The sequence below is a fragment of the Pan troglodytes genome, chromosome 4 (assembly GCF_028858775.2).
Source record: "Pan troglodytes isolate AG18354 chromosome 4, NHGRI_mPanTro3-v2.0_pri, whole genome shotgun sequence".
Classification (NCBI taxonomy): domain Eukaryota; kingdom Metazoa; phylum Chordata; class Mammalia; order Primates; family Hominidae; genus Pan; species Pan troglodytes.
The window spans coordinates 73,854,189-73,881,167 of NC_072402.2; the positions used below are offsets into that span (position 1 = coordinate 73,854,189).

The 26,979-nt window shown below is 38.2% G+C and overlaps 2 protein-coding genes across 19 annotated transcripts in view; one reads left to right on the plus strand and one right to left on the minus strand.

Annotated features, from left to right (window-relative positions):
* RICTOR (RPTOR independent companion of MTOR complex 2) overlaps positions 1-9,306 on the plus strand; it is a 135,387-nt gene extending 126,081 nt beyond the window's left edge. For 11 of the 17 annotated variants that reach the window (XM_016953386.4, XM_016953383.4, XM_063811272.1 and 8 more), the window contains 6 exons: positions 671-755; positions 1,500-1,733; positions 2,155-2,310; positions 2,654-2,777; positions 4,252-4,390; positions 4,843-7,146. In XM_016953386.4, coding sequence (XP_016808875.1) covers positions 671-755; positions 1,500-1,733; positions 2,155-2,310; positions 2,654-2,777; positions 4,252-4,390; positions 4,843-4,917 — 813 coding nt within the window. In that variant the 3' untranslated portion in view covers positions 4,918-7,146. Of the gene's footprint in view, positions 1-670; positions 756-1,499; positions 1,734-2,154; positions 2,311-2,653; positions 2,778-4,251; positions 4,391-4,842 lie in introns of all 17 variants that reach the window. The other 6 variants (XM_016953382.4, XM_016953384.4, XM_063811271.1 and 3 more) reach the window with 4 other exon arrangements.
* A 2,289-nt stretch (positions 9,307-11,595) lies between these two features.
* The window catches only part of OSMR (oncostatin M receptor), an 88,057-nt gene continuing 72,673 nt past the window's right edge, over positions 11,596-26,979 (minus strand). For both annotated transcript variants that reach the window (XM_001141406.7, XM_009449247.5), the window contains exons 12-18: positions 25,442-25,621; positions 23,982-24,086; positions 22,641-22,814; positions 21,864-22,031; positions 15,275-15,356; positions 14,704-14,776; positions 11,596-14,367 (exon numbers count right to left, since the gene is read on the minus strand). In XM_001141406.7, the coding sequence (XP_001141406.1) occupies positions 13,795-14,367; positions 14,704-14,776; positions 15,275-15,356; positions 21,864-22,031; positions 22,641-22,814; positions 23,982-24,086; positions 25,442-25,621 (1,355 nt within the window). In that variant the 3' untranslated portion in view covers positions 11,596-13,794. The remainder of the gene's footprint in view (positions 14,368-14,703; positions 14,777-15,274; positions 15,357-21,863; positions 22,032-22,640; positions 22,815-23,981; positions 24,087-25,441; positions 25,622-26,979) is intronic.

Genomic DNA, 26,979 nt, shown 5'->3' on the forward strand with positions numbered 1-26,979 from the left:
TATTTTTTCATATTCTGTAACTGCTTACTAGAAATCATAATTTAGAGTGGGCACCAGTTTGGGGCAGCATGATTTTTAAGACCGTTTTGTTTAAAGAAACTTTAATATTAAAATTATTTTGCCCTTTTCAACTACTCTGTACTCTTTTATTTAGTCCTTAGAACATTATCCTTCCCTCTCTTCCCATATTAAATCAGTATCTCATTTGATTTCTTTATCCGTATATTCTCTGTAGAAATTTCTGAAATTTCTAACTTGTTTTTTAGTCACATTTAACTTATACCTCATTTTTAAATCCTCATTCCTATTTATCCCATAAAAGGTAGCCAGCCATATGTGGTACCCAGTAATATAAGGTGACCCTAATCCCAGGAGATACCCACAGATCTCTAGATGGTATATAGTACTAAAGAACACATTTTCTTAGAAGTTGAAAGACATTTTAGATAAACACTAAAATAATTAATGTCCATTTAGTCACTAAGAATATAATAAGGACTTTTTGGGTTATTTTGTTAAGTTTTGGTAGTTGAACCTTCAGTAAACTTGATTATAGGTTCATATGCTAGGGTAATTCTATTTTAATTTTATTTTGTTTAATTTTGCTAATTTTCATATAGTGGGCTTATTTTTATAGCAGGACTTTACCATGGTTTATATCTTTTTTTAGGTAAAGGATATTCCCTATTTTCAGACAAAAAACATACCACCACATGATGATCGAGGTGCAAGAGCATTTGCCCATGATGCAGGAGGTAATGCATTGTGCATTGTACTTGTGAGATGCCTCTTTATATTAAAAAGAAAACTCTTAGTTCTTTCTAGTAGGATAACACTAAAAATTTAGGAAGACTCACTTTTGAATCAACTTTAAAATTATACCAAAACAATTGTTAAAGTCAGCTTAAAATTAAACCACATTTTTGTGTATGTGTGAGGGACTTAACAGTGTTTTCAGTGAAGTACTCAACCTTTCAAGGAAATAGAAACCAAATTAGTTGTTTCTGTTTTTTTAAAAGTAGCACATGAACAATGTATAACACTAATCTTCATAGATCCAGGAAATAGCTGTTTGTTTAGAGTAAGGAGAAAGAAATGTACTTATAAAATACATGGTCTTTGTTTTGAACTGTTATATTTTAATATGTAAATATAAGCCACAGGTTTTATAGCTTTATATTCTTAATGACTTTTTAAACAAATGCCTCTTTATACTTAGAATTATTACATATCTTTAGGCAAATATTGACGATAATTGAAATGATGTATTATATAATCTCAATTTTCCATTTTGTATTTAAAACACTATATATTAAAACAATAAACATCTGCTGGCTTTCCTTATTTTTATAATTTAAAGCAAATTATTCTTTTTTTCTTTCCAGTTAGATTTTGAGTCATAAAATGTGCTTTAGCTTTCTTTAAAATTCCACATAATTTAAGGTACCTTGAAAAGTATTATCTTTATTGGATTATGTTTTATATTTACTTATGCACAGGTCTTCCATCTGGAACTGGAGGTCTTGTAAAAAATTCTTTTCACTTGCTACGACAGCAGATGAGTCTTACGGAAATAATGAATTCAATCCATTCAGATGCCTCTCTGTTTTTAGAAAGTACAGAAGACACTGGACTACAGGAACATACAGATGATAACTGCCTTTATTGTGTCTGTATTGAAATTCTGGGTTTCCAGCCCAGCAACCAACTGAGTGCAATATGTAGTCATTCAGGTAAGTGATCATGTCCCACCTTCAGAAAAACCTAGTGATGACCAAAGTTCTCTGGTTTACTTTTCCAAATTTCTTTTTGGTATTCTAATTCAGAGTTTCCCAGCTGGTGAGTTGCAGCACACTGATATGCCAAATTACGTTATGCTGAGATGCTGATCCTCTCACGGTTCCAGGTCACAGTGGGGCCTGAGTCTGACAGATCCCTGGATTAGGTCTTTTCCACTGTGAACAGCCCTGTCCAGGCCCTTTGCATGCTGTAGTTATTTTCATTTTCTATGAGGAAAAAAGTTTTGGAAGTGTTTGGTATATTGCATACAATTAGAGAAGATGTTATTTTATATTATTTCTTTTTAGTATGCAATGTAAGCACAGGAATTAAGCCGTTATGGTGCTTTAATTGAAAAAATTATTTTTTCTTCAGACTTTCAAGATATTCCATATTCTGATTGGTGTGAGCAGACTATCCATAATCCTTTAGAAGTGGTTCCCTCTAAGTTTTCGGGGATTTCTGGATGCAGTGATGGGGTGTCTCAAGAAGGCTCAGCTAGCAGCACCAAAAGCACAGAATTGTTACTAGGTGAGTCTTCAGATTCAAATCCAATCATTATTAGTAAAACTGTTCTGATTAGTTGGTTTTGTTTTGTTTTTCGTAAATACTGTAAATTAAAGTTGTCTCAAAACAATAATACGTCCATTTTAGTGAAGCAATTTAACACTGTTAAATATTGCACCTATATCACCCACTGACATAGAGCCTCTTAGCTATCTGCTTTTATTAGAGTTTTGCTCCCAAAATGATTGGCAGATCATGTGTAATTGATCTCTAGGTCTTTAGGTGAAGTTTAAAAATAAATTTCATGAGTTTTAATCATTTTATTGTGATATAGATAATATTTAACTTCTCCCTGAAATCTTTTCAGGTGTTAAAACAATTCCAGATGATACACCAATGTGCCGTATACTCCTTCGCAAAGAAGTTCTAAGATTAGTCATTAATTTGAGTAGTTCAGTTTCAACTAAATGTCATGAGACTGGGCTTTTAACGTGAGTAAACTATGTGCATGAGTATTATTTGTTTATTCTGTTTTTTAAGTCGAGAAAAGATACTTGAAATACTTCAAAAGTTAGGCTAGTTAACTTACATCAGTAGTTCTAAACTGCATTGCATACCTGTGTGAGGCTAGATTTTCTTTAATACTTCAGCCAGAACAACATATGGCAACAGATTGAATGTAGAAGCAAGTATGAGAATCCAGCTATCTTCTATTAAGCCAGACTTTTGAAGAGATCTGCAAAAAATGTAAAATAATGCCACTCTTCTCACTTTTTTACTTTTGGAAAATACAGTTATTTTTATTAAAATACATGTTAACATGTAATGGATTTATTTTTAAAATAAATCAATGCATGTTAGGAAATTCTCTCAATTTTAATTTCTAATATAGTAGTTAATGGTGGCTACAACCCACACAAAAATAAGCTTTTTCGGGTCTTCAGTAATTTTTAAGAAAGTAAGTACTGAGACCAAAAAGTTTGAGGAAAGTGGGCTTACATGTAACAAGTCATATTTTCTTGGTTTAATTTTTTTCTTATTATTTGAAGCAGTGGTTCTTAAAGGAAATGCACCTCAGGGTCTCCTGCAGGTCTTTTTTCTTTTTTCTTTTGTATTTTTTTTTGAGACGGAGTCTTGCTCTGTCACCCAGGCTGGAGTGCAGTGGCGCGATCTCGGCTCAGTGCAACCTCTGCCTCCCGGGTTCAAGCAATCCTCCTGCCTCAGCCTCCCAAGTAGCTGGGATTACAGGTGTGTACCACCACACCTAGCTAATTTTTGTATTTTTAGTAGAAACAGGGTTTCGCCAGGTTAGCCAGATTGGTCTCAAACTCCTGACCTCAGGTGATTGCCTGTCTCAGCCTCCCAAAGTGCTGGGATTACAGGCATGAGCCACCATGCCCAGCCAGCTGTAGGGCTTTTTTTTAAGGGTGATATAGGTATTGGGGTCCCACATAGGTATCAGGGTCCCACAGCAGACCTCTGGGCCGGGAGCTCTGGGAGCGGGCCCTTAACTGGTCACCCACCCAACTCAACAGCTGATTTCTGAGGTGCTCTCCTAGCTAAAAGCTGCTATTTGAAGTATCCAAAGAAATAGCCCAGTCAGGGATGTTAATAACTTAACTTTAAAAATGTATTTCTATTTTAAAACTTAATTTGGAACATATTTTAATCATCCTAGGCTGATAAATAGATTTTGCAATTTCTCATGCCAATAAAAAAGAATGCTTCAACTTTACAAGAAGTATTCAGGTTTTGATAATCATTTTTAAAAAAAAAAACCCAAACTCAGAATGTCTAAGTGTGTGACAGGAATATTTAATATTTTATATTCTCAAGTCATCACCCCAAGTATGCCATCTAATCCATATCTGTAGGGAAATCTATTTTTAAAGTAAGTGATACCTTGGAGGAAAAATAGATACATCATGATTACAGTTTTCATCACACCATAATCTTTTATTTTAGAATTAAGGAGAAGTATCCTCAAACATTTGATGACATATGCCTTTACTCTGAGGTTTCCCATTTGCTGTCACACTGCACATTCAGACTTCCGTGTCGGAGGTTCATACAAGAATTATTTCAAGATGTACAGTTTCTACAAGTAAGTATGATTAGTACTTCTCAAATTTATCTTCCAAGAATAATTCTGTGTTTGAATTGAATTAAAATACAGATTATAGCTGGGTGTGGTGACTCATGCCTACAATCCCAGCACTTTGTAGGGTCAACGCGGGAGAATTGCTTGAGCCCAGGAATTCAAGACCAGCCTGGGCAACATAGTGAGACCGTGTCAACACAGTTTTTTTTTTTTTTTTCATTAGCCGAGGTTGGTGTCATGTGCCTGTATTCCCAGCTACTTGGGAGGCTGAGGTGGGAGGATCATATGAACCCAGGAGTCAGAGGTTGCAGTGAACAAAGATGGCAACATTGTGCTGCATCCTGGGAAGACTGAGCAAGACCCTATCTCAAAAAAAAAAAATTAGATATTTATATAAATATGTTATATCATCTGTTTTTATGAAAGTCATTAATCATACACCATTTTTTCCCTAGATGCATGAAGAAGCAGAGGCTGTGTTGGCAACACCACCAAAGCAACCTATAGTTGATACATCTGCTGAATCCTGACCTCATATTTATGATGGATATAGATACATACTATATATATTCATATTTGTGGATTTCCTAAAAGCCTCAGAAAATACGACTGACTAGGCAGCAAAGACAGGAGTATCTTCTGCACACTGTTCCGCAGTTACTGGTACATGAACAGTTGGAACTGCTGACTTTCCTAACCAAAACAACTTCCTTCTCTCCTTTGTTGAGCCTTTTGAGGGGTTCATGATTCATTACCACAGTTTTAAGAGTTTTAGTTACCATTGTATGCAAGAGCCAAGCACTGAATACCTACATAGGTTTTCTATTTTCTTTCATTTTAAAAGCATAATGACAGTGGAACAATAATGGGATATGCAGAAGCACCCTTCACAAGTTATTTCTGAATGATTTTTAGGGTAAATTTACAGATGCCTTGTTTGTTAACTAATTTGTGGAAAGCAGGAATCAGTGTCTCTAAGGCTGCATCCTGTTACCACAATGGGGTGTGCTATAACTGCTGGTATTAGAGAGGGAACTTTGGCCCTTTCATGTTTTTCTTAATGTTTGTAACACTACTTCAGAGGTTTATAACCTCAAAGCAGAAGAAGAGCCTCAACAACCCGGGACTTATAAGTTATTTTTATGTTACTAGACTTGCATAAAGATTCTTGTTTTCCAACTCTTCATTTTGTTGCAATGTGTTATTACAGGATATATGAACCAATTAAGGTTTTTCACTACAGTTCTTGAATAAAATTTAAAAATCATTTTTTATTTTAATTAAAAATATTTCCCATTTATAGAATGCATATATTTGCAATGGACTTCCACTTTCATCAACTTTCCATCTCATCGCTTTAAACAGGAACTTGAACAAGCACTGTTAGTTTAGACCTAAAGGATAGGAAAGCATTAAATAATACTTTGGATCTCCTGAGGAAAAGATAAGTTTGCTTGCAATTTACACATTCCATGGGGAAAGAAGAGCCATATTTCCTTTAAAAAAAAACATTAATAAAGCTTGTTATTAAGAAAAATTGTAGTGAAAAGCCTTAAGTACCAAATTTTAAAGCAGCAGTAACTTAATTTTTATATCAGTGTTTTTGTTTTGCACAAACTAAATGCAGTGGTAGGTGGGTTTATGAGTATATTAATTGCCTTTATCCATTTGTGAAGTTAAGTTGATGAGGGCAAGGTTTTTGTTTGTTTAATTTGTATGTGTCTAAAGGTATTTGGAACTTTTTACAGGAATTAAACATATATGCAAATTTGTATATAAAAATAGCATGGCCATCATTTGAATGCTTGTAAATGAAAGGATTATCTTTTTTGAGATCTACATATAAATAGAAATAGAAAATCCAGCTGGACTGATTAGGATTCTTTTTTAATTCATTTGTGTATAACATTTTTATTACAATTACACATCAGTTTTGACACAGTCATAGCAACATTAATATTTTCCCATGATGCAGATCCTTTTTGTAATGGGCTTGTTCTTTGAGATCTCTGTAAAGAACCCTGTGAACTAGAAAACATAACTCACAGAGATACTTTTTTAAAAAATTTATTTACTGGCACTGAAAGTTCCAGTTGGGATGAAGCATTTCATCTCACTTCATAACACCTCTTTGACTGCACTTCAGTGAATTGTTCTTATGTGCACTGTGTAGCAACTTACATTATAACAAAGCAGATAAGGGCTGTAAGCTGCTGCTTATGTTGAAAAGTGGTTCTTCAGATTTTCTCTCATAAAATCCAATTGAAGATAAATAATTTTTTTATACTTTATCACTGAACCCAAGTGTTTATTTAAATGTCAACAGTACTTCTAAGAACGTTGCCTGTCATCGTGGTCTTTGGTCTTGGATAACTAAACTGCCTTTCCAGAGAACCAAATGTCAGAGTTACTAGACCAAATAGTGGTTAAAACCTCCAAAGGAAGTAATGTAGTAATCTTATTCATAATGGGTTTTAGACATTCATTTTAAACACTACCTCAGTTAATATAGAGTATAAAATCTGTGGTTTAATCCCTCAAAAGTTAACAGTAATTTTTTTTTGTCTTACACACACACACACACACACACACACCTCCTCCCCCACCATCACTATCCCTGTACCCTCACCTTGGTCATCTATCCTGAAATAAGGCTTAGTTAGTGTTGGCCTGAATGTTTCGTGTTTTTTTTTTTTTTACTGTTACTTTGAAAAATATGTATGTATACCTTATCATATCTGCCTATATCACTTACTTTGGGGAGATACTCAGAGCTTTGTGGTTATCAGTATACTAAAAAAAAAAAAAAAAAAAAGTCTACGCTTAAATTTATAGTGCTATTTGGTTTCTCCATGATTTCACTGACAGGTCTAATACATTTTCTTTGAGTACTTGTTTGTAAAAAGTAGACTTTATGGTGAAAAATACATGCAGTGCCAAGTGATTAACTTAGGTGTTTAAAAATATTAAATTATAGCAGAAGAGGTTAGGAATGATAGCAGTAATAGAAATAATTGAGAAAATCATCTATAAATAATAGATATTACAGACTATAGAATACCAAAATAATGTCAATACTGTAGTTTTTAAAGATTTTAGGATTAATCTTAGTCCATATAAATTTGTACTATTGGTAATTATTGAATAATTGGGAGGAATCTGGGCAGTTGTGCTGGTTGTAAACTGTGAATTTCTAATCGTAAAGTGAATTGTTATTTCTAATTGAACTTTTTTTCAAGAACAGATTTCAGCCTCACATACTAAGTAAATACTGATAAATAAGGAAATTAGAAATTTAGTATTCATAATTAAATATGCTCTAAAATTTCTTATACTTTTATTTCCTGTTTATTCTTAGGTAGATTGGACGGGGGAAACAGTCTGTTCTCCCTAATTAAATTTTTTCTAATAACGATTAGTAGAATAAGGACATTCTATATGACAGTGACATTAAAAGAGGCTCTTTGGAAGTATATACATTATTATAACATAATGTGTACAAGTCCTTTTGAAATGACAACTTTAATGGGTTTCAGCTCTTTTATCTAGAGCTCGAGATAATTCAAGCTGAGTTTTTCAGGGCATATCACAACGGCAAAGTGTTCAGCAGTGGGATATCAATGCTTATTTACATTTTCCTACTGCTATTTATATAAAATGTTATTTCATTCCATTCAGAGGATGCCTTTTATCCCCACATTAAAGCACAGATCATTAAGCAATAAAAACCAAATTGTCTGTCATTCAAATTATAACTGCAGTTATTTTTGCATGGTAAGAGTGAGGTGCTAATTTTGTGTGAGATGAACTTTGTAAACTACTTTGGGAAATGTTCTTTGGAAGTAAGGTTTTTTCCCCTTTAGTCTTATGCTTCCACTTTTGTCTCGGATTCACAATCCATTAAAACATGGGGAAAAAAGAAAAGGTAAAATTGAGAGACTTTTGTTAGAGGAGCTATTTGGAATGAACCAACATTTCAGATTTTCCAAAATGTAAGTTAGGAAGTCTTCATTGTCTCTGCATTAACAAAATACACTGTTACTATCTTAATCTCAAGAGTGTCATTACAGTGAGAATCTCATTTAAAAGCATACCAGTGAAATTAATAGCAGTGCTTATCAAAGAACACTGAAATCTGTGAGAATCTTTCTAGGAGCATTCTTTTCTTCTTTTAGTTCCAAGTTCCAGGGTATTTTTCATTCCTAGTAGGTTTATATGACTCACAGAATGTGGACTTTTTTCCTGTTTGGAGTATTTTTGTAATGTAAGTATCGGATAGCTACACCACAGCATGCATAAATTGCACATTTTGTTTTACTTTCTTTATAGAATATTTAATTTCAAAAATATAATTTATGCCAAAAAAAGCATACCTTTCAATTTTGCTACTTGGTTGATTTCGCACAAAATGCAAAGTCTTGGGGCAGAGAGGGGGAGTGAAAAAAATTTTATAGGTAATTGTTACAAAAATGCCTGTCAGAAACCCTAAAGCTGCATTGTAAAACAAATGGTGTAAATTAGTTTTGAAAAGTGGTAAGGAATTGTGAAAAAAATCTCAGACTTAATGCTCTCTAACCACATGAGTTTCTTCTTTTTTATTTAGTAATACGCTGCTACATATTTGGAGGTTCTGGTGTTTGTAGGTCACTGAACAGACATTGAAATCTGATTTATATTGTATAACTGTAACATAGAAAGAAAAAGTATTTATATTTTTTCTGTAAGAATATTTCATTGAGTTGTGTATAATTTAAATAAGATTTGTCCCCAAATGGTTTTGCTCACCTTGATTTTTTTTGTTGTGATTTTCTTGTTTTTGTATAATGTGTATAGTTTATGTCAAGGGCATTAAAAGCCTCCTGAAGCATAATCTTATCAAAGGGATACATTGTTAATAAAATGTACTTAAAATTCTTAAACTTCGTCATTGTTTTATTTGAAATCTTAAAATAATCAGTGGTCATATGGCCTTGATTTGAGTCCTGTAATGCTGATGCTGACACACGTGACTCCAAGCAAAAGTGACTTTTAGGTACCACAGACATGTAGAGTGGCTGTTACAAATATTTTAAAGTAATACTCTTCTTAAACACTTCATAATTAAACATCTTTGTAGTTTTTTAAATATCTAAAGGGATTTGGAAAATGGGTCAGTCTTTAGATAGAGTAGCTCTGAATTTTTTTTAGGAAATAATGTACAATATGAGTGATGATGATATGACAGTGGTGACTTCTCTGTGGAAGGTATTTGATTTCTCACACATAAACTGCCCTGATATTGGATAAGCTTACCTACAGCTACCTACTGGCAAAAGAGAGTAACACACACAGAAATTACCAATTCTGGAGGATAAAGTTGAGTGTCAAAGTTAGGGTCTGTTAATAAAATATGGTAAAATGTATGTCTCACTTCAAGAAACGTTTTGGACAGTTTGGCAAATTTCTGTATATCATTTTTTCCCAATGTCTTCCACTGTGTATGTCATTGAAAATATAGTTGGCCTCTTGGCCGGGTGCGGTGGCTCACACCTGTAATGCCAGCACTTTGGGAAGCCAAGGCAGGAGGATCACGAGGTCAGGAGATCAAGACCATCCTGGCTAACACAGTGAAACCCCGTCTCTCCTAAAAATACAAAAAAATCAGCCGGGCGTGGTGGCCGGCACCTGTAGTCCCAGCTACTCGGGAGGCCGAGGCAGGGAATGGCGTGAACCTGGGAGGCGGAGCTTGCAGTGAGCCAAGATTGCGCCACTGCACTCCAGCCTGGGCGACAGAGCAAGAGTCCGTCTCAAAAAAAAAAAGGTAGTTGGCCCCAAAATAAAAAGCATACTTTAATAAATTCATCATGCTGCTGATCCTTTAAAAAAGTCCTAATGTAGCTGAACTTGGAAAATATTGTTTCATTTTTAAAACTTTAGCATATAAAATACTCAAAAATACAGTACTACTTCGGTATTGATTTTAAGAAACTAAAATATACTAAAACTTTCCTTAATGCTTAGAGGAACAAAACAACTATGCTTTCAAATTGAATATACCTATTGTGTTGTAAACATTTTAACTGAAAGTTGTGAAAACTGTCTTCTACTTTCTCTCTTCCAGAGTTTTAAAAGTTCTACTTTATGCAGAGTGCTTTAACATGCTTTGTAAATTATTTGAGATGAAAGCTTATCATCTTTCAACAGAACTCTTAGAAGTGTTTAATAAGATGATATTATTAAGTAAGTAACTCTTGACGTTCTTCATCAATACACATTCTAGTAGGTAACAAGGTTGACCCTAATTAGTATGGGTTAGGTGTTTGTTTGAATGTAGGAAGCGTTTCAGCAGTCGTACTGTTGTGTGAAGAGGTCCCAACTCCCATCTTGAATTGTCGAGTTCCCCCACACACAGGTGAGGACCGTGCACAGGCTGACGCAGGATGTAAAGGCCATATATGCCAGTCCCATCCACCACCCAAATATCCTGATATTTTTAAGGAGTTATTACTGTGATTTTAGGTGCAATTTTAACAATATTATGACTATTAGAAAAAGTAGAGCTTATTTAGAGAAATCAGATGATATTGACATGATATCATGATGATTTGCTTCAAAACAATGTGAGGAGAAAGCGAACAGGGGTGTGGATGGAGCTGAAACAGTCATGGGTAGTGACCATTGGGGCTAGTGATGATACATAGTGGTTTATTAAACTATTCTACTTTTGTGTGTATTTATTTGAAATTGTCCATTTTCCTGACACATGAATATGTATTTCAAAGAAGTTTCTGAATAGCACTTCCTAAAGCCATGTTAAGATGGCATATAGTATTGAAAACTAAGGTTTTGAACATGAATTTATTTGGTTATGACCATTGGAGACGAAATGTTTACAGCCAAGACTACAGGTCATAGTGATACTATGAAGACAAATGTTTGTTACAGAGCCCAGCATTTCCTATTGGCATGTTGTTATATTTCAGAAAGACTTCATTTGATTTAGGCGAGTGATGATGATGATTCTCAAAGTTTAGTGTGTAGATGAATGCCTGGGAACGGATAAAAAATAGATTCCAGGTCCATGCCCCAAAGATTCTGATTAAGAGGTTTGTAGTCATACCCAGGAATTTACATTTTTATTTAGTAAGTAAGTTCATGAGGTGATGTATCATCCAAACTGAGTAATTACTAGATTTTCATTTCATTGAGGGAGATGATAAAACACAATGTGATGATGAAATATTTTAAGGTTTATTTCAACAGCAAAAATGACTTCAAGATTTTGCGTGAATTATTTTTTAAACAAAACTATATGAAAAATATGTACGAATCAGTCATCAATGTCATTGACATTTTTATGAACAAGTTTCAAATGAAAAATAATATAATCCCATCATAACAAAGGTACATAAATAAATAAATGCTGACAATACTGGCCCTAAAGTCTAACAAACACAACTGTTGTTAGACTAATCAGGATACCGCTTTCTACTACGTGAGGAGCACATAATCAATGTTTCCAGCAAAAGGCAAGTACTGGTTTGTGTAGGTTTATTTAGGCCAGTTGACAGCCACATTATTTTGAGGTGTGGCTACTTGTTTCTCTTCTTCATAGTGTTGAATGGCACAGTGCAAGGCATTGGGCACTAGAGGCATGAGCATAGGCAGAGCCATTTCCACCATGCTGACAGCAGGCAAGAAGACAAAAATGAACCCCTTTCATGCTTGTTTAGAAATGTGACGGCTAGGCGCAGTGGCTCACGCCTGTAATCCCAGCACTTTGGGAGGCCAAGGCAGGCAGATCACCTGAGGTCAGGAGTTCGAGAACAGCCTGACCAACATGGTGAAACCCCCATCTCTACTAAAGATACAAAATTAGCTGGGTGTGGTGGTGCATGCCTGTAATCCCAGCTACTCAGGAGGCTGAGGCAGCAGAATTGCTTGACCCTGGGAGGCGGAGGTTGCAGTGAGCCAAGGCTGCACCTTTGCACTCCAGCCTGGGCAACAAGAGCGAAATTTCGTCTCAAAAAATAAAAGTAAAATAAATGTGACAAATAATGTGACAAATAGGCTGGGCATGGTGGCTCACACCTGTAATCCCAGCCCTTGGGGAAGCTGAGGCAGGTGGATCCCCTGAGGTCAGGAGTTTGAGACCAGCCTGGCCAATATGGTAAAACCCAATCTCTACTAAAAATATAAAAACTAGTCAGGTGTGGTAGCATGCACCTGGAGTCCTAGGTGCTCTGGAGGCTGGGGCAGGAGAACTATTTGTTTGAATCTAGGAGGCGGAAGTTGCAGTGAGCTGAGATTGCACCAAAAGAACCAACATGTACTAAAATACCAGTTGTGTACCAGGTGCTTTGCATATATTGGTTTGGAATATATTGGTTCAGAGGAGACAAAGTTGCTCCAGAGCCAACACGGAATTTCCCACTTCATAGAACTTTTTAGTTATATCTAAATTATGTCCAACAATGAGGTTTCATTTTACTATTTTAGCATAATATGAATATAAATGTGACTGAGAGTTATCTTGACCCAGACAACCTACTGCAGAGTCCAAAAGATGCCAAGTGAAAACAGGTCATTTATATATAGTTCTTGAAAGAAAAGAGGAACCAAAAACTGTGAATGGAATTATGTGATATACTTTCCTTTTTATGTTCTGAGGTAGTCATCAAAAATGATGGTAGAATACTGATGTCTATGGAGCAGAAGTACAACTGACAGTAAGTCAGAAGTTACTTGCCAATCCCATTCTTTCACTGTAGTAAGCTTGACAGAAGAATTGTGGAAACCTTGTTGATTCATCACACATTTTACATATTAGATTAGATCTATGCCCCCCGCCCCCACCCACAGAGTTAATTTTACTGTGTCAGTGAACTATAGATTCTTATCCGTTCAAGGTAAGTCTAAAATCTGTTTTGGCCTCAAACACCTGTGAGTTTTTTATAAAACACGCTCAGTAAATTTACATTGACAATCTATGCTATAGTAATGTCTCCTGTGGCCTTTATTAAAGCCTTCAATATAATAATTGCTGTTAATGGAAATATTTCCTCAGTAAAAACTGAACTTCTAGGACCACAGCCACCCTGTACAGTGCTGAGTGGGAGTCTGTAGAGTGGTTAATGCATATCCTTATGTCAAGCTCAAGTCTCCTGTTCTAAAGGTGAGCCTGGAACAAACAGCAGAAGGTAAGCATGCTCCCATGATCCTGCCATCTCTAGGGCAAGCTTGTTCCAATGGGGAGTGTTAAGTTCCATAGCCTCTGGCCTTTAACCTAGCCAGACTGTAGTGGTCTTATATAAACCAGACCTGCAAATCGTACTGGGATTAAGGACCAAGGCCACTGGTGATGAGAGGGTGCCAGCTCTGCTCTTCTTAATGTCTGTGTAGCATAAGGTATGAAATCGGCATGCTGGTTAGCAGTAGTGTTCACCTGGATCTAAAAGGGTAATTGAGGAGAGGCTGCTATTCTCGGTCGGGGGAGGCAAGGCAAGACGCAGGGAGACTGCCATTTGCATTTTATACTCTGAACAGTGTGGTGGCTCTACTGGGTTTGTTGGGAGACTGTCCTTGTCTCCAAACATGGGTGAAGCCAACTGGGACACATAATTCAAACTTGTTTCTCCAGCTGGGATTTCTCCCAGGGAGTTAATGTAGTTTTTTTCTAGTGCCTTTAGTACATTTTCAGGTGAGGTCATTAGTCCCAGCATACTTGGGGCTTTTGGGGATACTGGAACATGGCCACAAGAGCCAGAGTCAGAAGCTGCCTGGTTATAGGTCAAGTTCTCAAAACAGATGCAGGGGCCAGGGCCAGAGTGATTCTTTTCTGTTGGAAGGAGATAAAGGTAGTTAGGCTTAGTCAACTCGGTTTCTGTGAGTGACTTCCTAGTGCCTAGGAACTGTATCTTTGTCCCTTCTGGCTTGCTTACAACTTCAATAGCATCTGGGATACAGTCACTGACATTCATTATTATTAGGTGAGGGTTCTCCTAGAAAGGAAACAAAAATATGTAAATATAGACATTTGCGTGTGTGCATGCATGCATCAAAGTATATTAAGCATGTGAAATACACTTAGAGCTTCAATGTTGTTCATGTTTCTTCCTGGTCACAAGTAGCCTGGAGGTGATGTTGAAAACCAAAAGATTTCCCCTGACAGAAGAAATCAAAGCTCCAATCACCTATTTCATGGCTGTGGGTGCAAAGATAGCTTTTACTGTGCTAGATTTTCCTGAGAAGCTCTAGGAAAGTAGGATTCTGACAGCCCCCACTCTGGGTTAGTCCTTAATAGGTATATGGTATACATACAATTTGCCAACATTTACCTTGAATTTTATTAATGACAGGATGCTGCTCTTGTAAGGGTCAGGGATGTCAGGATAACAGGTCTCCTTGATCCTAGAAAAAAAAGTGAAAATGAGACTGAATTTCACAGTACAGTGGACGAGTTAAGAGCAAGAACTCTGGAGTCAGATTCCTGGCTTCTAATCCTTGCGTTGTAACTTATTAAGCAAGTTACTTAATTCTTCCATGCTTTAATTTCTTATGGCTAAATGGAGATAATTATGGCACTTATAGTGTCCTCATGAGGATTAAATGAATTAATTGATAAAGCACTTAGAACATTGCCAAACATACAGTAAGTGAGATATAAATATTAGCTATTGCTGTTGAAAAAATTTTGTGGTCTATTTTAAATGGTGATTAGTTTCCTCATATAGCCACTTGGAAAACAAAATTGTGAAATAAATTACATACTCTCACCCCAGCCTCCTTTGTTCTTTTCCTTTTCTATACGTTGTTTCATATTATTCAATGTCATTTCTATCTTACTAAATCTCTTTCCAGACTTTTCTCTTACTCTCTTCTTGGATAAAACCTTCCTCACACACTTACCACTGACTTTTCAAGTAGCACATGACCATGATGAGCAAGACGCAGAAAACCATGGGCAGTAGGATATGAATCAGCATCGAGGCTGAACGAGGAAAAAGAAAGGGACATTTTTAATAAGTACTTTTCCCTTCCTCAAAGGAATAAATATAAGTTTATGATTGAGAGTAATTTTACATGTTTATTATTTCTCAAATTATGTATGCAAGTTGTAATATGAATTCTGCCTGACTTCAGGGGAAAAGCCAACCAACCAACTAGCCAACCAACACCGGAAGCCATTTGCCATCAACACCGTGTGTCTCAAATTTGTTACTATCTCTTCTGATAGATTGGATCATGACTTGCTGTATTAAAATTATGCTTTTCCACCCCTGCCAAAACTTCATGGTAGGTGAGAATACTTTCCTGCCCCTTGACTTGGGGCTCAGCCATGTGCATTGGCTTGGCCAGTGGGCTGTTGGTAATTGTAACGTAAGTAAGTGCTTTAAATGTGCATGCATACATCGGCTTGCCCTCTTGTGTTCCTCAGCATGAGAAGTGTGTGCCCCAGGTAGCTACTGCGACTTCAGCCTTAGCCCTAGAATGAAGATGCGTGAAACAAATCTGAACCTGACTGAAGCTTGGAGTCCAGCTTACCCCAGTCTAGATCAGCCAAGTCTCGGCTGACCTGTAAACCCATGAGCATAAAAAGATACATTTGTTCTTGTATGCCACGGAGCTTTTGAGGGTGTTTGTTACACATCAAAAATTGACTAGTGCACTCCTTCTAGTTAGCCTCAGATTACATAAATATGTCTTAATCTGGGAAAATGATTACGTTTATTTCTCCAATATGTCAACTGGTGCTTCATTTATTTCAAATGACCATTGTGAAATCTGTTAGAATCAAAATGGAATCACTAATGGTAGGAAACCCTGACAAATAGAGCTGGGAAGGCCACGCAGATAACAAAAAGCACTACGAAAACCACAACCTTGCACAAAGGCCATCACAACCTTACACACACACACACACACACACAGACACACACAAAATGCTTCTACAAGGACATCTTCCCATTAAACCTTGAACTGGCATCACCCTTATTATTAATCTTTGTAGTCAAGAATAATTATTTCAAAACAATTATATAATCCTCCTCATTTTTTTTCCTTTAAAAACCTTTGTCTTCCTTTACCTCCCTGAATATGCACATAGTTTACTATAGTTTATTTTGGCATAAGTATTTCCATTACAATGCTCAGTCCCAAATAAACATCTTTTCTTTCAGAGAGTATCTCTCTGTTATTAGACTGACACTATCTTCCTGTTCCCATTGCTTGCAATTTCCACCAAATAATAATTCAGCTGGGTTGGTAAACATCCCTTTTCACAAATGTAAATTGCTCAGGGAGGGTTTAGGGGGTTAAGTTATTCACATCTACATATGATTCTGTTCAATCCATTTGCCTCCCCTGACCTCCCCATGCTCCACCTCACAACTGGCTGTCCTGGAAGAAATGGGGCTTGATTTGGGGACAGTGGTGTGGCAGATAATGTTGGAGTTTTGTAAAGAAAGGTGGCCCTGGGTAGATGCACAAGCCCGTGCTATGAGGCAACACAGGGTTCTAGGGAAAAGGACCCACGAAGGTAAGAGAGGGCCAAAACAACTGGCCTAAAATTAACCCTGACCCTGGAAAAGGGGAAAGAAACTCTCTTTATGAATCTTACTATGGAAAACCTTGCTCTCAAGAACAGTACTTTTGATGATGTAAACCAAAAAGTATCTGAGACAGGTCTCCATCAATTTAGAATTTTCTTTTGCCAACATGAAGGATATGACTGGAAGAAATAAACAGAATCACAGAAACATTATGTGGTCTGTGCCTTTCTCCAAAGATAATGTTGTTAAAGGGGAAAAGTGGGCTGGAGGAGAAAGGGCTGGAGGAAAAGTGGGCTGGAAGGGAGGGTATGATTATCCACATGTCACAAGAGAAAACAAGGAGACAGGAGAATAGTTAATCATGTATTCATCTCCCAGGAGAGGCTAAGATAAGGTAAATACAGAGTAGCTACCTGTGGAGATATTTAACCTTTTACTGTGCCTATCTGCTTAGAAGCAAAATGAAAGGCAGCTTCTTGCATGAACCAGCTTTCAGCTTATTTTTTTCCTTTGCATAGTGAATTTTATTTTCCTTTCACAATCACTGTATTAGTACACATCTTTAGGTATTTCTTTAGGGTTTATGTAGGCATTTTGGGGGCATATATACCTAGGAATGAAGGCTCTCACATCTACGGTATATATATGCTCATTTTAGAAGATGCTATCAAGGAGTTTTCCAAAATTGCTTGTACCAATTTACTCCCACCAGCAAGGTATGGGAGTTCCAGTTTTTCTACATCCTCATCAACACTTGGTATTTTTCATCTTTTTCATTTCAGCTATTTTCAGGCTAATTTTAAACACAAACTTTTGGAACATAATCTACTTCCATACTCAGGATTGAAAAATGATTCAGTAATGCCTATTAAATTCAGAAGGAAATGTAGTGCCAAATGTCCAAATATAAAAACACAAATTACAGTTGGTCTGGATACCCCATATGTTTAAACAAACTGTTTACCCTCTCTGTCTCCTAATCCGAGAAAAAGTTAACAAACCAATTTACAAAGAGAAAGGATTATTTTGAAAAATACCAACAGAATAAACATTTATTCACTATTTTGCAATGTCAACATTACATCAATTTTTTGCATTTCTGTTTTTTGCTTGTTTGTTTTTACTGTTTAATCATCCTAGCCTCATTGTAGCAGATACAGGTATTTTTTACTCCCATCTAACAATATCTGAGATACAGCTAATTGGATGCTAGTCACATAATAGTATACCTATTTTTTTTTAAAAAAGTAAAATCTCAGGAAAGTTGCAAATATTTCAAATATTTTCTTTCAAATAATAATATAATCAATAGTCACAAGCCAAGCCAGGGCTAATGAAGTTTAACATAAGGGAGATGAATGAGACTCAGAAAATACATATTTAAAGATAAGTGTGTGTGTGCACGTGTGTGTGTGTGTATACCAAGTAAATTCCAAAGGTCGAATAAAACTAACCTGAAAATAAATTTAAAATTAACTCCAACATGCCAAGAGTGCTCAAATAATGTAAATCATTGACACATCTTAATCAGATAAGGGGTTCTGGATTTTGGTTTGGAGACCTAGGGACATGTTTCAGTGTAGTAGTCAACATGCAGTCAGCACCACAACCTGTCTGATATGGTTTGGCTGTGTCCCCACCCAAATTTCATCTCAAATTGTAGCTCCCATAATCCCCCCGTGTCATGGGAGGGACCTGGTGGGAGGCAATTGAATCATGGGAGTGGCTACCCCCATGCTGCTGTTCTTGTGATAGTGAGTTCTCACAAGATCTGATGGTTTTATAAGGGGCTTTTCCCCCTTTGCTCGGCACTTCTCTCTCCTGCCGCCATGTGAAGAAGGATGTGTTTGCTTCTCCTCCTGCCATAATTATAAGTATCGTGAGGCCTCCTCAGCCATGCAGAACCGTGAGCCACCTAAACCTGTTTCCTTTATAAATTACCCAGTCTCGGGCAGTTCTTTATAGCAGTGGAGAATGGGCTGATACAGTAAATTGGTACTGAGGGAGTGGGGTGCTGCTTATAAGGATACCCGAAAATGTGGAAGCGACTTTGGAACTGGGTATCAGGCAGAGGCTGGAACAGTTTGGAGGGCTCAGAAGAAGAGAGGAAGATGTGGGAAAGTTCGGAACTTCTTAGAGACTTGGAGGACTCAGAAGACAGGAAGATGTTGGAAAGTTTGGAACTTCCTAGAGGCTTGTTGAATGGATATGACCAAAATGCTGATAGTGATATGAACAATGAAGTCCAGGCTGAGGTGGAAGTCCAGGCTCAGATGGAGATGAGGAACTTGTTGGGAACTGGAGCAAAGGTGACTCTTGTTATGCTTTAGCAAAGAGACTGGTGGCATTTTGCCCCTGCCCTAGAGATCTGTGGAACGTTGAACTTGAGACAGATGATTTAGGGTATCTGGCAGAAGAAATTTCTACACAGCAAAGCATTCAAGAGGAAGCAGAGCAAAAAAGTTTAGAAAATTTGCAACCTGATCATGCAATACTAAAGAAAAACCCATTGTTTGAAGAGAAATTCAAGCCAGCTGCAGAAATATGCATAAATAATGCATATACAGCCACGTGTATCTGAAAAAGGTGCCAAATGTTAATCATTAAGGCAATGGAGAAAATGTCTCCAGGCCATGTCAGAGGTCTTCATGGCCACCCCTCCCATCACAGGCACAGACGCCTAGTAGGGAAAAATGGTTTCCTGGGCTGAGCCCAGGGCTGCCCTGCTCTGTGCCGCCTCAGGACGTGGTGCCCTACATCCCAGCTGCTTCAGCTCCAGCTGTGGCTAAAAGAGGTCATTGCTTCAGAGGGTGCAAGCCCCAAGCCTTGGCAGCTTCCATGTGATGTTGAGCCTGTGGGTGCACAGAAGTCAAGAATTGAGGTTTGGGAACCTCCGCCTAGATTTCAGAGGACATATGGAAATGCCTGCATGTCCAAGCAGAAGTTTGCTGCAGGGGCAGAGCCCTCATGGAGAACCTCTGCTAGGGCAGTGTGGAAGGGAAATATGGGGCTGGAGCCCCCACAGAGAATCCCCACTGGGACACTGCCTACTGGAGCTGTGAGAAGAGGGCCACTGTCCTCTAGACCCCAGAATGGTATATCCACCAACAGCTTGCACCATGTGCCTAGAAAAGCCAAGACACTCAATGCCAGCCCATGAAAGCAGCCAGAAGGAGTCTGTACCCTGCAAAGCCACAGGGGTGGAACTGTCCAAGACCACAGGAGCCTATCTCTTGCATCAGCATGACCTGAATGTGAGACATGGAGTCAAAGGAGATCATTTTGGAACTTTAAGGTTTAATGACTGCCCTATTGGATTTCGAACTTGCATGGGGCCTGCACCTCCTTTGTTTTGGCCGATTTCTCCCATTTAGAATGGGTGTATGTACCCAATGCCTGTACTCCCATTGTATCTAGGAAACAACTAACTTCCTTTAAATTTTACAGGCTCATAGGCGGAAGGGACTTGCCTTGTCTCAGATTAGACTTTGGACTTGGACTTTTGGGTTAAAGCTGGAATGAGCTAAGACCTTGGGGGACTGTTGGAAAGGCATAATTGTGTTTTGAAATATGAGGGCATGAGATTTGGAAGGGGCCAGGAGTGGAATGATATGGTTTGGCAGTATCCCCACCCAAATCTCATCTTATATTTCAGCTCCTATATTCCCCATGTGTCCTGGGAGGTACCCCGTGGGATGTAATTGAATCATGGCGGCAGTTACCCCCATGCTGTTCTCATGATAGTAGGTGAGTTCTCACGAGATCTGATGGTTTTATAAGTGGCTTTTCCCCTTTGCTCAGCACTTCTCTCTCCTTCCGCCATGTTAAGAAGGATGTGTTTGCTTTCCCTTCTGCCATGATTGTAAATTTCCTAAGGCCTCCCCAGCCATGTGGAACTGTGAGTCAATTAAACCTCTTTCCTTTATAAATTACCCCCTCTCAGGCAGTTCTTTATAGTAGTGTGAGAACGGACTAATACACTGCCACTGCAGCCACGTGTATCTGAATCACCAGTCAGGGCACTCCAGGGTCAGCAGTCCAACAGGATGTGCCCATCTCTACAGCTGCAGCTTCAGTGAGGGCACCATACATTAAGGAAAGTTGGTAACTTCAGGCAAGCCTTTTGAATCTATTTGCTTTTCATGGGTGCCTTCCAGGATCTTCTATGATCCCCTCACTGAAGATATTCTTTTCTCCTCTTTCTTCCATCAGTATCTATTTTCTCTCACCACATTCCTGTTTATTGGTTGTCAGGGTTTGCCATGAGAATAAATTTTTCCATCAACCAGTTCTTACTGTTTCTCTCCCTTCCCTCTTACTTCATCTTTCAAGCCAAATGCATTTTTGAAAAGATCTATCTCTCCACCTCACCATTTCCCAACCAAATATGCAAACAGGGAGTTTGTGAGCAAGTATTCCATTCCCCTGCTCAATTCCCACCCCACTGCACCCATCTCTAATTGCCCCTGGAGGCCCTAACAGAGTCAAGAAGCAATTCGTTTGCCGCTGAGGGAAATGAGCCAGAGGAAAGTTAGCTGCAGAAAACAATTCTGCTGAGAAAACCAGCACCACTCTTCTCTAGACAGAAGCCTTGTGGCTCTTCTGATGTCAACACTGAAATATGCTATCTGTGTTTTCAAACTACATACAGGATTGTGAGACTGAGTTCCAGAGAATTGTCTCAAGGGCCACTGAGGGAGGCAGAAGGAAGATTTTAGGCCTTAATCAGACAGATTACCTCTATTTGTATCTGTTTTATATAGTGAGAGTCTGTGCAACCCTCTTTTTGTGACACAAAGGGTTTCATCAAGAGAAAGAGGGAGGTGTGATGGGGAGAAGAAAGGTTTGAAAATTCCTAATCTAGACAAAGCCTAAGTCAACACTTCTGTAATTTGTTAGTTTCCCAGAAACTCCTAAGGGAAGAACTTTGATTTGGGAAAACTCACAGTGTTCATCCGGAGTCGTGACCTTCGTGAACGTAGCACTGGGGCCTTCGCCAGCACTAGTGAATGGAGTGATGAAAAACTCATAGAAGGATTCTGGCTTTAGGTTGTCCACAATCAATGCCTTTTCTTCTGGGTTGTCAATTTTGTATTTGCAACATTCTGAACCATCTGTGATTTTTTTAAATGTTTTTTTTTCAAGGAAAAAAATATTTTATTAAAAGTGTTGTAAACATCTTGTGAGAGAGCTGGACACTAATGCTCTTGTTAACTCAGCACCACCAACATGTTTATACCAAACAAAAATCAAATCAAATCATAATTTCATCACCATGGGCACACCGGGTAAAATGTTCAGGAGATGGCACAAAAAGCCAAAAATCCACTGAACAAGGGGTACTAGTGATCCAGCCAAAGCATACAAATCTGCAAGAAACAGTAAGAGCTTGCAAGGGGCTTAAAAATAAATTGGAACAATGCTCAATAAAGTGAAAAAAAAAAGGAAAGTTTCATAAAGGCCAGGCTTTCTTAAGGAGCTGGTGGTGTTTCAGATGCTTCTAAAAATACCAAGTCATATTGTTTTATAAGAAGTTAAAATGCTGCCCTGCCCCCACCATCTTGCTCACCCTACTAATTTGCTTAAGAACACCTTTTCAGTATAAAGCCATGCAAGAAGGGAATTCAGCCTGGCCACAGTCTGAGATGGCAGTCATTATTTTAAATGATTTCAAATAATGAGATCTTGAAAGAATAAATAAACAAATTAAAAATAGATGTCACCTGAAAGAACTGCCTTTTCAAATCGTGGGTGGCACTGCCTCGCCTTGGATTTCAGATAGACATGGTACCCTTGTATAAAACCAGGTTGAGATTCAGTAGAGTAATCTTTCCAACTCAGAGTGAAGGAGTGGGATGTCAACGTATCCACCAGCACGTGAGGGTTGTCTGAAGGAGCTAGGAAAAGAAGTTGGGATAAGAGAAAAGACATGATTTGGAAACAGTCTCAGAATATTCATGTCAACTAATAGAAGAACCATAGCCAGCTCCGGGGGTTATAACAGCTTATGCCAAGTTCAGGAGTTTTATCTGTTTCTCTAGAGGATTTGTGCCTTGACATAGTTTATGAGAGCTGTGAAGGAGTTGAGCAATCTTGTTCAAGTCTTGCCTTTTACAGTTGAAGAATGGACACCCAGAGACTAAATAACTTGCACAAGCTCACATAGCCAAAAAATAAAAATAAAACAAACTCAAGTCTAAAAAAAAGGAGACTTAATTCTGTTCTTGAATTCAAAACAATGTTTGAGGAAAGACTCAACCAGAGAACCTACTAAAGTGAGGAAGAAGGAAGGAAGTGGAAGAATTATGTTCAAAGAGGCAAGTGGGGGGATTTGATGAACTCTAGTTCCCAGGTTGTGGCAGTGCACACTTATCCAAGTGTCACTGAAAAACAATCCAGGAATGTTTACTTTGAAGGCTTTGCTGAGGGTGTTTTCCCACACACGCTTATGCACACTTGGACCGTGCACACAAGGTCACACACCTCCTGCCTGCTCTGAGCCAACTGTAAACTGTGGATCCACTCCTGCTAAAGGAAGAACCCCTGAGAACTGGTCTGATCTGTGTGAACAATCAAGCACCAGCTAAAGAAGGGGAATAAGCAACCCCATGGAAGGATCAAAAATCCCCTCCACTGCTGGTGGGACAGTGGTAACATTTCTAGGGGGTGATTTCACAACATGTATGGAAAGTCTTAAAAATTATGAAAGGAATGAAAAAAAATATTTTAAAAGCTGAAACCCTTTGATTCCAGCATCCTATCTTTAAGACTTCATTTACAAACCATTATTATGGATTTGGACAAAGATTCAGCTAAAATGATGATTATTCACATACGGTATAAGAGACTGAAAAAAGGAAGAAAGAGAGAGACTTAGCAATGAGAATTAATGAAAATGTTTTGTTTGCATGATTAAAAAATAATTTTAAAAACCCAATTGCTAGAATAAATGGGATACCAAAAATTGGGTATAGTGCTGACATCTTCCTAAACCCAAAGCTAGGAATCTATGAATTGTTCTGAACAAGTCTGCACATGGGGCACATTAAATGCTTTAAACTTACCAAGTTCCTGAGAGTATCCTGTTTTTTTCTCTAATAAACAAGCAATCCTTTTTGTAGATAACCCATAAATTCTGAAGTCGTATCGAACTCCTGGCCTAAAAGCATCTAGGGAAAAAAAGTCAACAGATTTTTAATAACAGAATGACGTTTCCTAATTCTGAAAAGAAAAAGAATGAAAAGGCATGGCACGTTGGCTCACGCCTGAAATCCCAGCACTTTGGGAGGCCGAGGCAGGCGGATCACTTGAGGCCAGGAGTTGGAGACCAGCCTGGCCAACATGGTGAAATCCTCTCTCTACTAAAAACAGAAAAATTAGCCAGATGTAATGGCGGGCACCTGTAATCCCAGCTACCGGGGAGGCTGAGGAAGGAGACTCACTTGAACCCAAGAGGCAGAGGTTGCAGTGAGCTGAGATCAAGCCACTGCACTCCAGCCTGGGTAACACAGCAACAGTCTGTCCCCCACCACACCCCCAAAAAAAGAATGAAAAATAAATTTGTGCTCCCCTAATAATTGGCTTTCAGGAATTTTGTATTTCATCCCCACCATATTCCCTCCTTCCATGAAGCCTTGGAGTCCTCCATGTTGCAAACACCTGGCCCCACTGTCTTGTCTCCAGCAAAGCCTGCAGGGACTGGCCCCTGCAGTGTTCTTTGAAGCAAGAGTTCTCAACCATGCCTGTATCCATGTGCATACAACTGGGTGCAGAATCAGACCAGACATAGAAAACCAAGCCCTTCTTTGGCTCCAAATCCCCCTCCAGTTATTTATCTTCCCTCTTCCCATTAAAGCCAATAGTCTTGAAAGCTTTGCTTCCACTTCCTCATTTCCCCATTACACCTGTACATCTGCAATCTCCTTCCACAACCCACCATACCACTGAAATTGGCAGAAACTTGATCACCCTCTGAACCGGGACATTTCCCACACCTTTCCCTGAGCCCAGTAGATGGCGCCACCCACCCCTCCAGCTCAAGCCACACAAACCGGCACTCCTCTGACTGCTAAACTAGCAATCTTCACATTACAAATCCAATGTGGGAGGTAAGAGAACAAGTTCTACATGTTCTATTGAAACTGAAGTTGATGATCGATTCTCATCAACTATATGTCCTAAACATCTTCCAAATGCATGCAAGTATCTGCTTTTGTAAAAGCTCTCTGGACAACTGTTATAATAATGTCCTTCTGCCATTCAAGACTATGCACTAATTTAAAGAAACAAGTTTATGAAAATCAATTCCCACCTCATGTGCAGATATTCTCTGCAAAAGTAGATTTAAAGGTCAAGTTTTAGAACATATTCTTGTAACATCTGAACTCCTAACACCCATGCTGGATCTGTTGTTTCAAAATTACTAGCTTAGCACAGTCAAAGTCTGTGAAGTAGTCCAGAAATCCCACTTGAACTTTCTTCAAGGTGAATATAGCAATGCGATGATATGGAAGGTTCTTCTTACCTGTGCTAATGACTGTGCTTGTGGTATTGGGACCTACATTCTTCCACTGGAAATCACCGAGCACATCCTGGGTATGGTCACACCAGTCCACAACATAGCCTATAACATCTCCAGGTTGGGGTTTCCAAGACAGAGAGAATCCACCCTCTGTGCCTGCAATTCTTTCTTCCTCAACCTCTTCTGTATATAAACAAATAGAGCAATGCTCCAGATTTAATTAACTGTAAATTGTTTTAAGTGTGTAAGGTAGAAAGTAAATACATACATGCACTGTATCTAGTAGGTAACAGACCTCCACTTCAATAGTTACAGGTGCTTGGGTGGGGGGTGTTTTCATGGGTGAGTTCTTGTCTCTTACTTCCCAGCGAATATTCACACCTGCGCTTCAGATGCCCATCATGTTGACCTTCTGAAGCCCAACCAGACTTCAGCACCTAGGACAGGGGTCAGCAAACTACCACCAGGAGGATGATTCCAGCCTCTGAGGGTTGTTTTCATATGACCCTTGAGCTAAGAATGGTTCTAAGACATTTTAAGGGTTGTAAAAATAAAAATAAACCAACAAAGAAGGCATATAATAAAATATGTAATGGAGACTATATGACCTGCAAAAATGTTTGCTATCTGCCCCTTTACCACAAAATTTTTTGATCCTTAATCTAGAATCTGGTATTGGGTACTGGATCTGCTTCAAAAAATACCTGTTGAATGAATAACTAATGCAGGCTAATTCTCCCACAATAACATCAGTTGCTCCTGAACTAAATACTGCTTCTGAGATGTGTTACAGGTAGGAATTGAGTAGAAGACAAAAAAGAAGAAAATATTCAGGTATATAAAAAGTTGGGTTATATAAAGATATGCACACAGTTTATGACTAATACTGCCATGTCAATATATTTTATATGTTAAAGTAGGTTTCCTGATGTCTGACAATTGGAAAAAGGGTAACATGGCCTCAGGGGACTACCAGTTCTACTGAGTTCCAACAGGGATATACCTTAACCTTGAGGCATGAGAATTTCTCCTCTTTCCACAGACTTACACTAAGAACTGGTTTATTGTTTGTCTGTAATTCACATTTAACTGGGCATCCTGTATTTTACCTGGCAATCCTAATTACAACTGAATAGTGGTGTGAAAACCACTGATTCATTTTTATAGGGCATCAAAATATCATCCAGCTAGGGGCACCCAAAGGAATGTGTAGCCCTAGGTATAAGCTAAAAGCCCATGAGGGCTTTATAGATCCCATCCACATGGCTTCCCTGCCTTCCTCCATCAAGCAGACAAATGCCCCTCACATATTAAGGCCGACATTTTTCACTTGACTTATTGATACTTAGTAAAATTTAACTCCAAACCCAGGGTTGAAACTCTTAGAAAGCTGCTTCTTTAAATTGAAAATTGTTTTGAGAGATGGAGGTAGATCAAAGAGTAGGGGAATCTTTTTGTCAGTCATTCACACCCTAGTGTGAACTGGCTTAACCTTACTGGTTTTCTCATAGTACATGAGTGACTTTATACATGCTGGTGAT